We start from the raw sequence: 13,382 nt of genomic DNA, 5'->3' as shown, positions 1-13,382 counted from the left end.
GCAAGCGGCTGCAAGGGAAAATGCCGGGGAAAAAAGTGGCAGAGGCAAGGCAGAACAAAAGCCACGGCGGAGCTGAACCCTCAGGAACTCTGCTGGGCTTTCACAGCGCTCCCAGCCTGCAATCCCCTTTAAATCGGGGAACAAAAGAAGGGGGGCGATCGCCCGGCACCATTCAGGACGAGGAGCAGATGGTCTCTGCTCCCAGAAGCGGCCGTGCTTAGGAGGGCTCATTGTTTCTCACCTCCTCACTCATAAAGCATTTTTCTCCTCCTCAGCATCTGCACCCGCTCTTCGCCTTGGCCCTTCCTCAAGCTCCGTCCCCAGCCATCCCCGCGGAGCCCCCCTCTGCCCAGCTGGTCCCTCTCGTCCTGGAGAAACTCCTGGGGCAAATTCACCTGCTGGAGCTGAGCCCAGCCCCATCTGCCTGCCCCACGGCCAGCAGAGCACTCATCCTGCTCAGCACCGACACTTTTCATGCTCTGGAGGAGAGGTGAGGTGTGCGCACTGCGCCCCAGCAGCAGGAGGGAACCAGCTGGTGTCCACCCGTCCTCGTGCAATCACCTCCGCTGGGGCCGACCTCAGCTAAAAAATGATGGCAAATTCCCCAAGATCCTGCCCAGGGGATAGGATCGCCTTGGATAGGATAGCTCGACGTCTCCCTGCCGTGGATGCTGCCCTGCCACGCTCCTTCTGCCTGAATCCTTCATGCACGAAGTGTATTGGTTTTGGAAGGTCCCACTTCCCAGGCACCGTGACTGCTGTCCTGCCATGCACAGGGTCATCACCCAAAATACACACCGGTTTTAGGGTAATAGTGGCAGTGCCTCTGCACCCCGGGGTGCTGGGCAGAGCGTGATTTGGAGCCCAAAAGCCCCGGCACAAGGAGCTCAGCGGGGCTGCAGGCACCCCGTCGCTCCTCTCCATTCTGCACTGTCTGCGCCTCGGTGGTTACAAAGCACGCACAGCGCCGGGGGCTGCACCTGCTAAACTCAGTGCAGCAGCCTGCAGTGAAGGATTGTGGCACAGGGAGGAACATATCCCGAACACCCAGGTGGCTGAGATGGAAACACAGCGGTAAAGAAATCCCGGTGATGGTCATGGAGGAGCAAAGCAGGAGGGCTCCAAGAAGCGGCGCTCCTCGAGCCGGCATTGTTTGTGGACGCAGCACCGGGATTAATTTTTGGCCTGTAGATTATTTACAAGCAATCATTGATGCAAACACCGAAAGCGAAGCCTCTAATTGTATTTTTACTGGACAAAACCGCCCCATGGCACAGCGTGCCTTCCAAGCGCCCTGATCAAAGTGCGGGCCGGGAAGTGCCGAGCCTAAAACAAATCCGTACCTCAGTGCAAAGCAGCTCTTTACAAATGCACAGATGAGATTTTTTCAGTTGTGTCCTGAAACCATGGCATGTTTATCTTTTTTTTTTTCTTTTTCTGCAGCAAATTCATCTCTTAGCAATGAGGGAGCAAGCTGAGGGGAGGAATAAACAAACCATAAACATGCATAAAATTGAAAGGACGACATAGAGACAGTCGGTGCTAGAGGAAAAGTTATGGCCAGGCTTGGAAATCAGATCTCTTCGTGCAGCCTCGTGGATCCATCATCCAACGAACTTTCTTCCCTGCGAGCTGATCTGTCTCCGGGAGCTTTGATTTCGTGCCTTTTTGTTACCACTGCTTTGATGCGTGAGCATCCCAGGGAGGATCCGGACCGACTCCTGCAAGCGCTGGAGCTGCACAGGCACACGAGGCATCGCAGGGAGCACGGTGGGGTGCTGCAGGGGCTCCGTCACCCTGCTAAATGCAACTACCCACCTCCTGTACGCGTCCTGCAGCCCAGCTCGCGAGCTGCTCTCCAAAAAGTCACTGCCCAGGTATGCAGGCGGCAGGACACCGCTTATTGCCACAACAGGATGATTAAAGCGATGCTCCTGGGGAAGGTAATTAGGTGCATTGGGAGGCACAGCCTTGCACAAGGCTTCTCCGGCCGCCTCCCCGCAGCTCCCAGGTCTGCAGCCGCTGGAGAACAGATCGCTCCGCTCTGCTTCGGCGTCTGCTCCGGCGAACTAATTGCTACGCGGCAAATCGAGGCGTCTTGCTGGAAACAAAACCTGCAGCCAGCAGCTCCCGCGGTGTTTAAAAAATGACTTAACAAGTCCTCAGAAGGCAAAAGGCCTTCGTTCCTTCCCCCAGCTCGGAAGCGCCGCACGCCGGAGGAGGAGACAGTGTGAACAGAAGGGCTGGGGGCCTGAGCCTGCTGCTGGGGAGGAGCAGGGTGAATCCTGCCTGGAACAAAGCGAAGTCGGGCACAGCCTCCAGGATCTAGAGCTTGAAAAGCTCTACAGAGCTCTACGACCATTCCCATTGCCCAGCCCAAGGGAAACCCACCGGAGAAGGGGCAGCGCTGCTTCCCACCTCGGGTGCCCCTCCGGCAGCCTCTGCGCAGGATTTCGCACCTCTGGCACCTGCATTTCGCCGGGTATAAACGAGCATCTTTGCCACTAATTCAGCTGGAAATATTTTTAATGCGCACGTTTCTTATCACTTAGGTGTTGTTTATTGTTGTTGTTGTTGTTCCAGCGTTCCCCTAATGAAATATTTATTGTAAAGGGCTGCTTTAGGAAGGCCAAGAGCTTTTATTTCCCTAGCGACTCTCCAAGCGGCCCACGTGGCTCAGGGCCCTGCAGAAAACCCGCCGCAGGCTTGGGACACGCTCGCTGCATCTGCTCTGCCCGCAAGGGGAGAAGACAAAAAGGCTGCAAATCCTTAATGCTGCCTGATGTGCCTAAGAGCAGCCGCGAGGCCGCTGCCGTGCTGCGCACAACGGTGCGGTGCCCCCGGCACCGTACGAACACAAGGACGAGAGGGTTGTCTCCGGTGGTGCCTTAAAATCTAAAAGCAATGGGGACAAAACGGCATGCATTTTTTTTTGCTCTTTCCAGCATGTTTTTACACCCCCATTTCTCATGTTCACTGCAGAGAGCAGGACACCCCGTCCTGCAGGGGGTCAGCAGCACCTGCCTGACCCCACCACGTTGAGGGGGCAATGGGGCTGCCTGCAAGGGCCCTGCTGGTGCCACCTCCTCACCCCCCCGTTGCCTGCATCCTGGCCATGCCATCCCACTGCGTTCACCTCCGCCCGCAGCCAACCCCCTGATCATTTCCCCAGTCCCACAGCAGCCCCGGAATCCACCCGGGAAGTGCCCACGCTAAGCAGCCACCGCCTTTCTCCCCGCACCCGGTAACTTCCAGAGCAGGATTGTGCCAGCAGCAACCGCGTCCTGCCGCCAGCACCGGGCTGGGAGCACCGAATAATGGCAGGGCATGAAGGCAGGGTGCAGGCCGGGATCCAGGCAGGGGTGCAGGCAGGGAGACAAGCAGGGTGCAGACAGGGATGAAAGCAGGGATGCATGCAATGGGTGAAGTCAGGGAAGCATGCAAGGGGCAAGCAGGGATGCAAGCAGGAATGCAATCAGGGATGCACGCCGGGGGGAGGCAAGCGTGCACACATGGATACGGGCAGGGATAAAAGCAGGGACGCACGCAGGGGTGCACGCAGGGATGAAAGCAGAGATTTAGGCAGGGATGCAGAAAGGTGCAGAGAGATGCAAGCAGGGATGCAAGCAGGGATGCATGCAGGGATGCAGACAGGTGCAGCTAGGGATGCACGCAGGGGTGCAGGCGGGGATGCACACAGGGATGAGAGCAGGGATGCAGGCAGGCGCAGGCAGGGTTGCACGCAAGGGGGGCATGCAGGGATGTATGCAGGGATCCATGCAGGGATGCAGACAGGTGCAGACGGACGCAGGAAGGGATGCAAGCAGGGATGCACCCAGGGGTGCAGGCAGGGGTGCGTGCAGGGATGCATGCAGGGATGCACGCGGGGATGCAGACAGGGGTGCAGGGAAGGCTGCATAGAGGTGCACGCAGGTACGCCCGCAGGGCTGCATGCAGGCAAGCGCACACAACCCCCTCCCCGCTCCCACCGCAATTTGGGTAAAACCCACCCCCGGCACAGCCCTGCCAGCACACGCACCGCACCGCCCTACCCCCGTGCACCTCCCCCAACCCCCCTCCCCCCCCCCCCCCAGCAGCACACCCCCCCTCCCCTTTCCCCTTTCCCCCTTCCCCCCCCCCCCCCCCCCCCCTCCCCGCGCAGCCTCCGCGGGCGCGCAGCAGCGCAGCGCCGCCCCCTGCAGGCAGCGCGGCGCCGCGAGGCGGGGGGGGGGGGAGTCCCAAGAACTACAACTCCCATCAGGCCGCGCGGCGGCCGCCGGCGGCGCGCGTGCGCAGTGCGGCCCCCACTTCCCCCCCCCCCCCAGCTCCCAAGTTTGGAGCTGCGAGCTGCCAGCCCTGGCCCATCATGTAGGTGCAGCGCAGCCTGCCCTCGGCGTGCAAGCAGCGGGGGGAGGCCGCCCCCCCCGCCCCCAAAGCTGCCCTGCAAAGCGTGCAATTGCACGGCCCCCCCCCCGAGCTGCAAGGAGAGCTGCTGCTGCTGCTGCTGCTGCTGCAGCAGGCGGGCGGGAGAAGTCCCCCCCCCCCACCTCCCACCGTTGCACGAAGATTTTTTTTATTATTATTTTTATTTTTTATTTTATTTTATTTTATTTTATTTTTTTGGGCGCTTGCAGTCCGCATCTTTGTTGCAAAACTAGCTCCAGAGGAGAGGCAAGGCAAAGTCTTTTGTGCTTCCCCTCCCCCCCAGCAAAGCAAAGGGGAAAATGTCTCAGGCGAGAGGTAAGGCTCCTGCTTCCGTTTCGTTGCAAAACGTGCAAGAAGGCGTGCATGCATTTCGCAGTGCATGCATGCATTTTGTCGGGATGCAATTGCATTTTGAAGTTTGAGGCTTTTTCAGTGGCTCTCAGTTGCATTTCCTGTTTAGCGTGTGCCTTTTTGCAGCCACACACGCACTCACACACACAGTTCCTGTAAGGCAGGGCTCGCAGTTCAGCTGTGCATTGACGTTATTTGAATTCTTCTGCGGGGATTGCTGAGCCCTTTTTTTTTTTGCCTTTTGCACAGTCAGGACAGATAAAGGGTGTTGAAGAGCAGCTGCGTTTGCTGCTGGATGTGTGCATGCAAAATGGGCACGGTGCATGAGAATTAGAGCTAATTGCAAGTGCAAAATTAAATGAAACTTTTAAAGGAGTCCGTGGACGAGATGAAAGGTGAAACTTGAGTGGAGTTACCAGGAATTAAATATATACCTATGTTTCCATGGGAAAGTATTGTTCTTGTGCCAGGACTGAGATCATTTTCCAGCGATCTCCCCCCCCCCTCCTCACCCCCCCGTTAATATTTTGTAACTTTTGGTCGGAGGCAGCAGTGTGCTTTGCAGCACCGGGTCGCTGAGAGCGTGCAGGGGGGGCTTTATTCGGCATTTCGGAGCAGGGGCTCGGTGCTTGGGATGCAGCGGGAGGGGCAGGGCTGGGTAGGGGACAGCAGTGATTTTTGCCAGCAGCGTGGGAAAGGCTTGAGCTTGCTTTTTAACTCGGTGGCTATTCCGGACTCGCTCTGCCTTGTGTCCTGCAAGGGCTTGCGTGTCGGGGGGGGGGTGGGAGCTGGGGAATTGAATATTGCAAAAAATGCTGTGGGAATGCAACAGTCCCTGCAGGAGCAGGCGGAGATGTTTCAGGAGTTGCTGCTCCGGCCATTCATTGTGAAAATAGCTGCACATATGTCAGCGCCCGGCCACACAGATGCAGCTTTCCGAGCTCCTCTGAACACGGGGATTTGCTCTTGCAGCTGCCTGCTCGTGCATTTTGCAGCCGTCACGCGGAGTGGGGAGCAGGGGGGCGAGGGAATGCACGCCCCGGGGGGGACAGCAGCCCCCAGCCTGGGACTGGGGCTGGCTTTGGGCTTGTTTTGCGTTGTTTTCCCGAGACGTCTGCGAAGTCGGTGGCCATCCACTGCGAGCCTTGCTGGGAGGACATAGGAAGGAGGTGCTTTCGCAGCTCTTGCCACACAGTTTTCCTTTGTAAGAAAAATGTAAAGTTGTTGTATAATTTATTCCTAATTTGGGTTTGCTGCAGTCATCTTTTCCAGCCAAGCAGAGAATTGTAAAAGTTTCCGATAGGAAGAGCCAAGGAAGTTTGATAATGCAAAATTTGAACAAAATGATACCCGGAGCTCGCTGCTGCTCGCAGTAGGGTCCCTGCAGGACCCACGGGGGCAGGAGCTGCGTGGGGAGCAGCCGCTTGCTGGGGGTCCCTGCAAAGCCTGGGGTGGGAGAGCGTGGCCTCGGGGAGCCGGGGACGGGCAGGGACCCGTGGGTGTCCCCGCAGCCCACCCCCGGAGCACCACGCAGCCCCCACGCACGCCGGCGCCGGCCTTGTCCATCCTCAGTACCAGGAAAATGGGAAAACGCGAGTAGCCAACCCACAAAACATGATCCCAATGAATGGCATCATTCTTGAATCCGTTTTCCGTCCATCTCCTGCTCTGCAACGCGAGCGCCGAAGCCGGAATTCCTGGCGCAGATAACTCACCGAGCTCAGCTGTCCGGGCTCAGGTCCTGCTTGGGAAGGGGCTGCAGCTCAGGGGCTCGCACCCGAGGTATCGCTCTCTGGGATGAATTAGATGAGCCACAATCTGCATTTCGGGATCAGCTTTCACGCGTGTTGCAGGGGAGGTTGCTCGGCAGCTTTCTAAAATACAGCGCAGGGCTCCAGCCAGCTGCCGAGCTGCGGAGCCCTCTCCCTGCTTTGAACTGGTTCCAAAGTTGTTCTGAGAATTTGGCAGAGGTTAATTTTTTTAGTGCTGCCTGTCAGGGGGGACGGTAATCGAGAGGGCCGCTCTCTGATAAGACTTCTTCCCCGCAAAGAGCCTCGCCGGGCTGAGCGCAGCCCCGCTCCGCAGCCGCTACCTGTGCCGCGCGGAGATCGGCTTCTGCACGGCCACGGCGCTGCTGGAGGAGGCAAAACTCTGCCTGGAGCGTGGAAACTGCACTTCCCTTCGGCCCTGGCCGCAGCAGAAAGCAGAAGATGCTTGCAGCATCGTGCTTGCAATATTCAGCCGTGCCACCTGCGCTCTGATGGACTTCGAGGCTTCGCGGGCAACAAAACATGGATCAGATCCGCAGGATGCAACCGGGCGCAGGCGCCTGCGTTTTGCTGCCTGCTCTTTTCCGCTTCCAGTCCTCTTCTCAGTTGCAAAATGGTGCTTTTAGTTGGATGGAACAGCCCACGGAAAACAAGGCTTCCCCGAGCACCGAGGGTCCCTCAGCCCGCTCCGGAGCATGGGGCTGGGCTGTGGCGGTGGCTCGGGGGCTGAATCCTCACCCAAACGTGGAGCATTTGGCTGTCATGACTAATAGCATATTATTCTGGAAGAAAAGAAAAAAAAAGCGGAAGTCCATATTAATTACAAGCTAAACGCAGTTTGAGGCTATAAATCTGAACTCTCGTGACAGCAGATACGTTCGGGAGCCTCCCAAATTTGTCGTAACGGGGGAATTATTCACCTGCGAAGCCCACATCAGAGGAGCAACCTGCAAATATGCAAACTTCTCCGCTAAAGTAAGAGAAAGGAAGGGGAAACAGTGGCCATTAGAGCAGTAATTCATAAATAGTTCATGGAAATGAGGTACGTCTAACTACTGAGTGTTGCTGCTCATTGATCTCATTCCGAATTCTCACAATTTGTTGCTCCAAACGCAATTTTTTGTGCTCTGGCTGCAAAGGGATCCTGCACTCATGAGAACCACATCCCACGTGATGCTGGCTGAGCGTGTACCCTATGGACTTTGACCAAAGGCCCTGCACCTATGCAGAATAACACATTTCGTGCAAAATGCTCTTTTTTTTTCTTTTTTCTTTTTTTTTTTTCCAGCTAGAAATTGCCACGGAACAAAACGCAAATCCGAAATGGTAGCTTTTTAAAAAAAACAACCACCACCATTGCTGCCATCCCGGGTAGGTGGCAGGTCTTTGCTGGTATAAAATTAACCCGTGAGCACTGGGAGGCTGCTGGAGGTTGTGCAACGTGCCTCGTCAGCACCAGCTCAGCGCCTCGCCATTACCGCGCTGAGCGGCGCTTGGCAAGGGGAGGCTCCGCCGCGGCACGGCCAGGGAGGTGCCAGCTTAGCAAGGCTTGGCCTAGCAGCAAACGCAACCCATTTCAGTGCAAATTGTATGCTTTTTTTATTTTTATTGTTTTTGAAAAGAGACCCCGCTGAGTCGCTCTCTCACCCTGTTGCACGTCCTGTCTGCTTCGGTGGTGGAGTCTGCCCGTGTTCAGAGCGGGCAGATGCACACAAAGGAGTTTAAAAGTCTCGTGCAATGCAGTGCTGGAGGAATTGAGTAGCACGGGGTGAAAGCAAAGCAGATGGCCGGGGTGGAAATTGCTAGGCTAGAAACGATGTCTGACACGAGCCAAATTGCTGCACGGTGCAGCTGAGCGAGGGGGAGCCGAGGCACCCAGCTGAGCGCCTCCGGCCGCTGGCTTGCTTCTTGCTCCCTGCATTGCACCGGGGAAGGATTTGATTGCAGTGCTGCTGGAGGTGCTGCCAACCCTCTGCTGCAGGCAGCAGTGCTGGGGTGCCGAAACCAAATGTATTTTGGGGTGCCCTGTCCCGCGTCCTGGCACCGAGGTGGCCCAAGAGCCAGCAGCGTGGTCAGGGCAGCAGCTCCCCGGAGCTGAGCACGCTGCTCAGCAGGGGCAGGAAAATATACGCCTTTAAAAGCTCAAGCTACAGAAGTAATTATAGCAATAAAAGTGATAAGTCGCAGAGGAAAAGGAGTAAAGAAGTGCTTTCTCCTCCCAGCTGAAAAAAGTTTGGGTTTCTCACCGCCACACTACGCGGTGCTCGTTCGTTTCGTTTAGTCGCCAAAAAAAAAAAAGGATCTTCCTCTGGGGTGAATTCCCTCCCGTGACACATACGCAAGCTGCTAAGGTGAAGCAAATGATACTCAATTAAAACCACAGGCGTAATTTAGAGGGATGAGACACTTCATTCTTCCAGGAGCATTGGCATTAATGGAACACAATTACCTTGCAAGTCACAAGGCAGACTTGTCAGTTGTGTGCTGTGGTTGCAAATACATAAGATGACTACAGAGTTGTTTTCGTTTGCTTGTTTAGCTTCTTTTTTTTTTATTATTATTTTTTAAACACGTGCATTTGGGGTCACTCGTCTATTTTCTCTTGCTGAAAAGAACTGTAACATCATCTGTAGAAGGCTCTCGGAGAGGGATCACATCTAAAACGAGCTCCTGTTGCTTTTTAAAGGTGGAAAATGAGGAAAGGCGTAGAGTTAAACAGCGCAGGAGCATGCCTGCAGACCTCTGTGGGTGCACTTGGAGGACAGGACCCATTACCCCAAAGGCTGGGCACCGTGCTCCCAAACCCTTTCCAGGGCTGCCTGCTGTCACCCCACGAGCCTGCAGCCCGGTGCTCGTCCTGGTGCGGGCTGTGGGCTGCTCCGTGTCCTTGCTCCCAGCCTGGGGAGCCGCAGGGGACACGGCAGCACCGGCGGGTGCCGTGGGACATGGTGCGACCGCGTGGGGTCACTGGTGGCTGGAGAACCCCCAGCGCCGCTCTTTTCATTTTAGCCACAGCCGGAGCTATAAATAATAGAGGTTTAATTACCTGTAGGGTTGCTTAGCTCCCTTCCTTAGGGCCCGACTGGGACTAGTGTAAGAAATTACCATTATCAGCTGGAGCAATGCTAGCACTAAAGCAGGTCGAGGACCCGGAGCTGCGCCGCGCCAGGTATTATGGTCTGTGGGGGCAGAGCGGTGAAGGCCATTCGGTAGGATTTCCAGACCTGCTCATTGTGCAAAAAGGTTTTTTTGTTTGTTTGTTTGTTTTTGTCTTCCAAATCCGCGTTATTTTGCATGTTGACAAGTACAAATGGAAAAGCGTCCTTGCACAGTAACCCTGGCTCAGTAAAAAGCCATTTGGAGGGGGGAAGCCCGACACTCTTGTTTGTAGGGCTTTTTTTTTTTTTTTTTTTTTTGCCTCAAAGCCAAAATTAAAGCTATCCTTCCCTTCAAGCAGGAAATCCCAAACACTTGGTTGACGTTTCAGAGAGTTCATCCCATCATTAAAGTCTCTGGGGTGCTAAAGCACTTCTGAGTCATCTTGACTTTGGAGATGTTGCAAACAGATGCTCAACATCCTTCGTCAAAGCTCCAGGCAGCCGCTCGCGCATCTCGGTCTGCTGGTGCTGGCAAAGCCTTGGCTCGGCGCCGCTCAGGATCTGCACCCTGTAGCCACGCAGAGGCTGAGCACGGCGAGAGCAGCATCCGACCGCATCGGGAGAGCAGCTTGGGGTGGGAGCTGCTCGGGCTGCTCTTGCTCCCCATTAATCACCCCAGGAGCGATGGCCGTTGCTTATTAGGCTGCTGCAAAAAGCCGAGTGCAGCGAAGCCCAAGGAGCATTGTGCAAGCAGCCGGAGGGAGCAGCCTCTACGGCTGAGGCGGTTTCATATTTGTAAGAAAGATTTCAGAGAAAAAGCATTTTTTTTTTTCTTCCCCCTGTTCAAGCAGGAAAACTCCACTGAGCAGAGCTGATCCAGTTTCTTGCTGTTGCTGTTTTGTTAGCCTACTTAGCTTGCAATTTTATAATCACGGCTAGATTTTCCTAGCCTGCACCGAGCAGATCAAAAATCATTAGCAGAATTGAAGCCCAAAAAACATCCACTTTTACTGCACTCTGATGAAACCAGTGGAAAAAAACAGTAAAAGTTGCAGATGAGATGCCAAAGATAAGGCAGCAATAGAAAATAAGTACAGGAGTCAACACTTGACTGTGTCTGCAGCGAGAGGCTTTTTATGAAGGCTGAATAAGCAAAGGCTTCGTAGCTGCTTTTGAAGGAGAATCTTTTTCTAAACAAAAATATGTAATTGCACTCAATAAAACAACGCTCGCCGGTGCCAAATGGCCTCAGAGCATCGTGTGCCGGCTCTGCCACGGACGTCTCAAGCAACATGTTTTTGTGCTCATTTTCCTCCTGCGGTGGGGTCCGAGCCTGACACTTCTCATTCGCGCGATGTCACCGGGGCTCGTCTGACACTCGAGCAGCAAGTTGCTTTATGAAAATCACAGCTTCGCTCCGCGTTATTATCCTTCCTCTTACGGACGTTTATTGCTTCTCCAGGAGTTCAAGGTCAGATGGAGAATGACTCAAAAAAAAAAAAATAATAAAAATAAAGTCATTACTTTGGAGCTATCGGAGCAACAAAAAGTCCCCATCCGGCCCTGCCCCGAGCACCAGCACCGAGCAGAAAGGGTGAGAAGGGTTCGATCGGCGTCGATGGCTGCCTCTCCCCAGCCTCGATCCCTCGCAGGCTCCCAGCAGATCCCATCCCGTTTCTTCCCCAGGAGCACGGGAGCCCCACGAGCAGCCCTGCGTGCCCACGCAGGTACCTGCGTGCAGGAGACGAAGCCTTCCCTGCAGAAGGGTGCACGGGACGAGAAGGTCCTGCTGGCAGCGGCTCCGGGCAGGGTCTGTGCAGCACCTAGCGCTGCCCTTGGCACCGGCCCCTTGCTCCCCAGGCACTTTTCCAGTGCCCGCAACTGGAAGCCATTTCGAGGCACGCTTTCCAGCTTTGATTTCAACACAGCCCTTTCTTTCTAGTGCTGCTTTAATTGCCTACAATTAGGGTCTCCGGCGCTGCAGAAACACCGAGAAATGAAGCCAAGTTTGGCTTCGCGAGGACTGGGATTGATTTCTCCTTTCAGGCAGCCGAGGCTGTGGCCTCTTGTAAAGGAGGTGCCAGGCTGTGATCGTAGCACTCCTGCACGCTGCTGCCCGCGGATTGAAGCAGATGCCCGACATTTATTGCGGCTTTATTCAAGGAGCTGAACACCTGTAGGACCCGAGAGCAGCTGTCCCCCTTCTTCCAGCTGGGTGCACCGTGAAGGAAAAAAGCAGGGACTTGACGTGCTGTCATCGGGATGCCAAAACCCCTTTGGGCAAAACCACGTCTTGAGTCGATTTGTTTGAGCAGGGAGCCCCAGCACTTGGCAGGAACGGCTCTGAAGGAGCACAGGGCTTCGGGCAGCCCCGGTGGGTCCCTGGAGGAGCGACGGGGGCACCCAGCTCCTGCACAGGCAGGATCTGAGCTGGATTTCCAAACCGCATGCGGATTTTGGAGCTAGAAGCAGGACAGAGACACCGTGACAGCTTTCATTGCAAGCTGGGCCACCACTGAGGTTTTGGGGATGGACGCAGACCTGACCTGCGGCCCCTCCTGCAGGTTTGTGCCTCTGCTCAGCGACGTGCTGGTGGTTAACGCAGAAGCTCGCTCCCAGGAGGACCTCGGTACTTAGCCGTACTAATTAAATGTTTTCAAAAACCACAAGATTGACCTTCACTGCATGCCCGCAGATTTTTCTCTTATTTAACAAGCACGGGGTTGACAGAGTAACCTATTAAAGGAGAAGAAAGGCAGTGCTCTAGATACTGTTGTTTTCCAACCCCTTCTGAAGTGTTTTTTTGCTTTTTCGGCTCTGGCTTGGAAGCCATAATCCCCTAATAACCTACCAGGAGAAACCAGGCTGGAGATGACGAGTGCTTAGCTCAGAGCACAAAGCCTGATAAAGCAGTTAGCACACCTAAACCCGAAGTTTCCTCACGTACCTGTGCAAGAAGCCCCAGCAGCCAGTACCTGTATGGGCACTTGTGTAACCAGAGAGCTCCTCTGGGTGGCGTGGAGCCGTCCTTTGGGAGATACCCTCTAGAAAAAAAACAATAAAGGCAATTAACAGACTGACTTCCTTACCTTTCCCAAGGACGCCAGTAATTTGCTCAATGCTAATAAAACCTGGAACGTCTCTACGGAGGACTTGAGCTCCTGCCAAGGAATCGGTTTTACAAATTAACTCAACGAGCAGCTCGGGGCCGTGCCCGGCATGGGGGGACGTCGCACAGCAGCCCCTGGCACCAGCATCTGAGCTGCAGGAAGAGCCCAAAATAACCCCCTGGCAGCTGGGGAGGACGACACAGATGCTGCGTTCAAAGATTGTCGGTAGTAAATCGCTCGCTGAAGATAAGAGCACCTAAATTCACAGCGGGTCCCTTCTCGGCAGCCAGCGGGACCCGTGGGCTCGCAGGATGCGGTGGCACGGGCACCTGGGCAAGCACTTCCACCTAGCCCGGCTTCAGCTTCATTCATGCCATCAGGCAGCTTCCTTTAGAGCTAACCACGTGATTTTTTTTTTTTTTGATTTTTTTTTTTTCCCCCTCAAAAAACATTTGGTACTTCCCCCGCATGAAATCAGAAGCTTTCTGTCAGATAAGAGGCTGGAACAGCTTCCTGCAATCGGCGAGCATTCCTCCTCTCACTCTTCCTGTGCGTCCCTCAGAACAATGCCAGCGCTCCCAGCACCAGCGAGCGCTCACTTCGCCTCCCGGCGCGGCGTTTCGGGCCCA

General features: G+C 55.2%; 1 protein-coding gene across 3 annotated transcripts in view; it reads left to right on the top strand.

Moving 5' to 3' along the window:
* The first annotated feature begins 4,332 nt into the window (after positions 1 to 4,332).
* MAP2K6 (mitogen-activated protein kinase kinase 6) overlaps positions 4,333 to 13,382 on the top strand; it is a 55,777-nt gene continuing 46,727 nt past the window's right edge. For 2 of the 3 annotated variants that reach the window (XM_080561289.1, XM_080561288.1), the window contains exon 1: positions 4,334 to 4,740. In XM_080561289.1, the coding sequence (XP_080417415.1) occupies positions 4,725 to 4,740 (16 nt within the window). In that variant the 5' untranslated portion in view covers positions 4,334 to 4,724. Of the gene's footprint in view, positions 4,741 to 13,382 lie in introns of all 3 variants that reach the window. The other variant, XM_080561290.1, reaches the window with a different exon arrangement.

This window comes from Anser brachyrhynchus (genome assembly GCF_964034855.1).
Source record: "Anser brachyrhynchus genome assembly, chromosome: 18".
Lineage (NCBI taxonomy): Eukaryota > Metazoa > Chordata > Aves > Anseriformes > Anatidae > Anser > Anser brachyrhynchus.
Note: the sequence above shows the minus strand (reverse complement) of the source record. Positions and strands in the feature narration are given on the sequence as shown.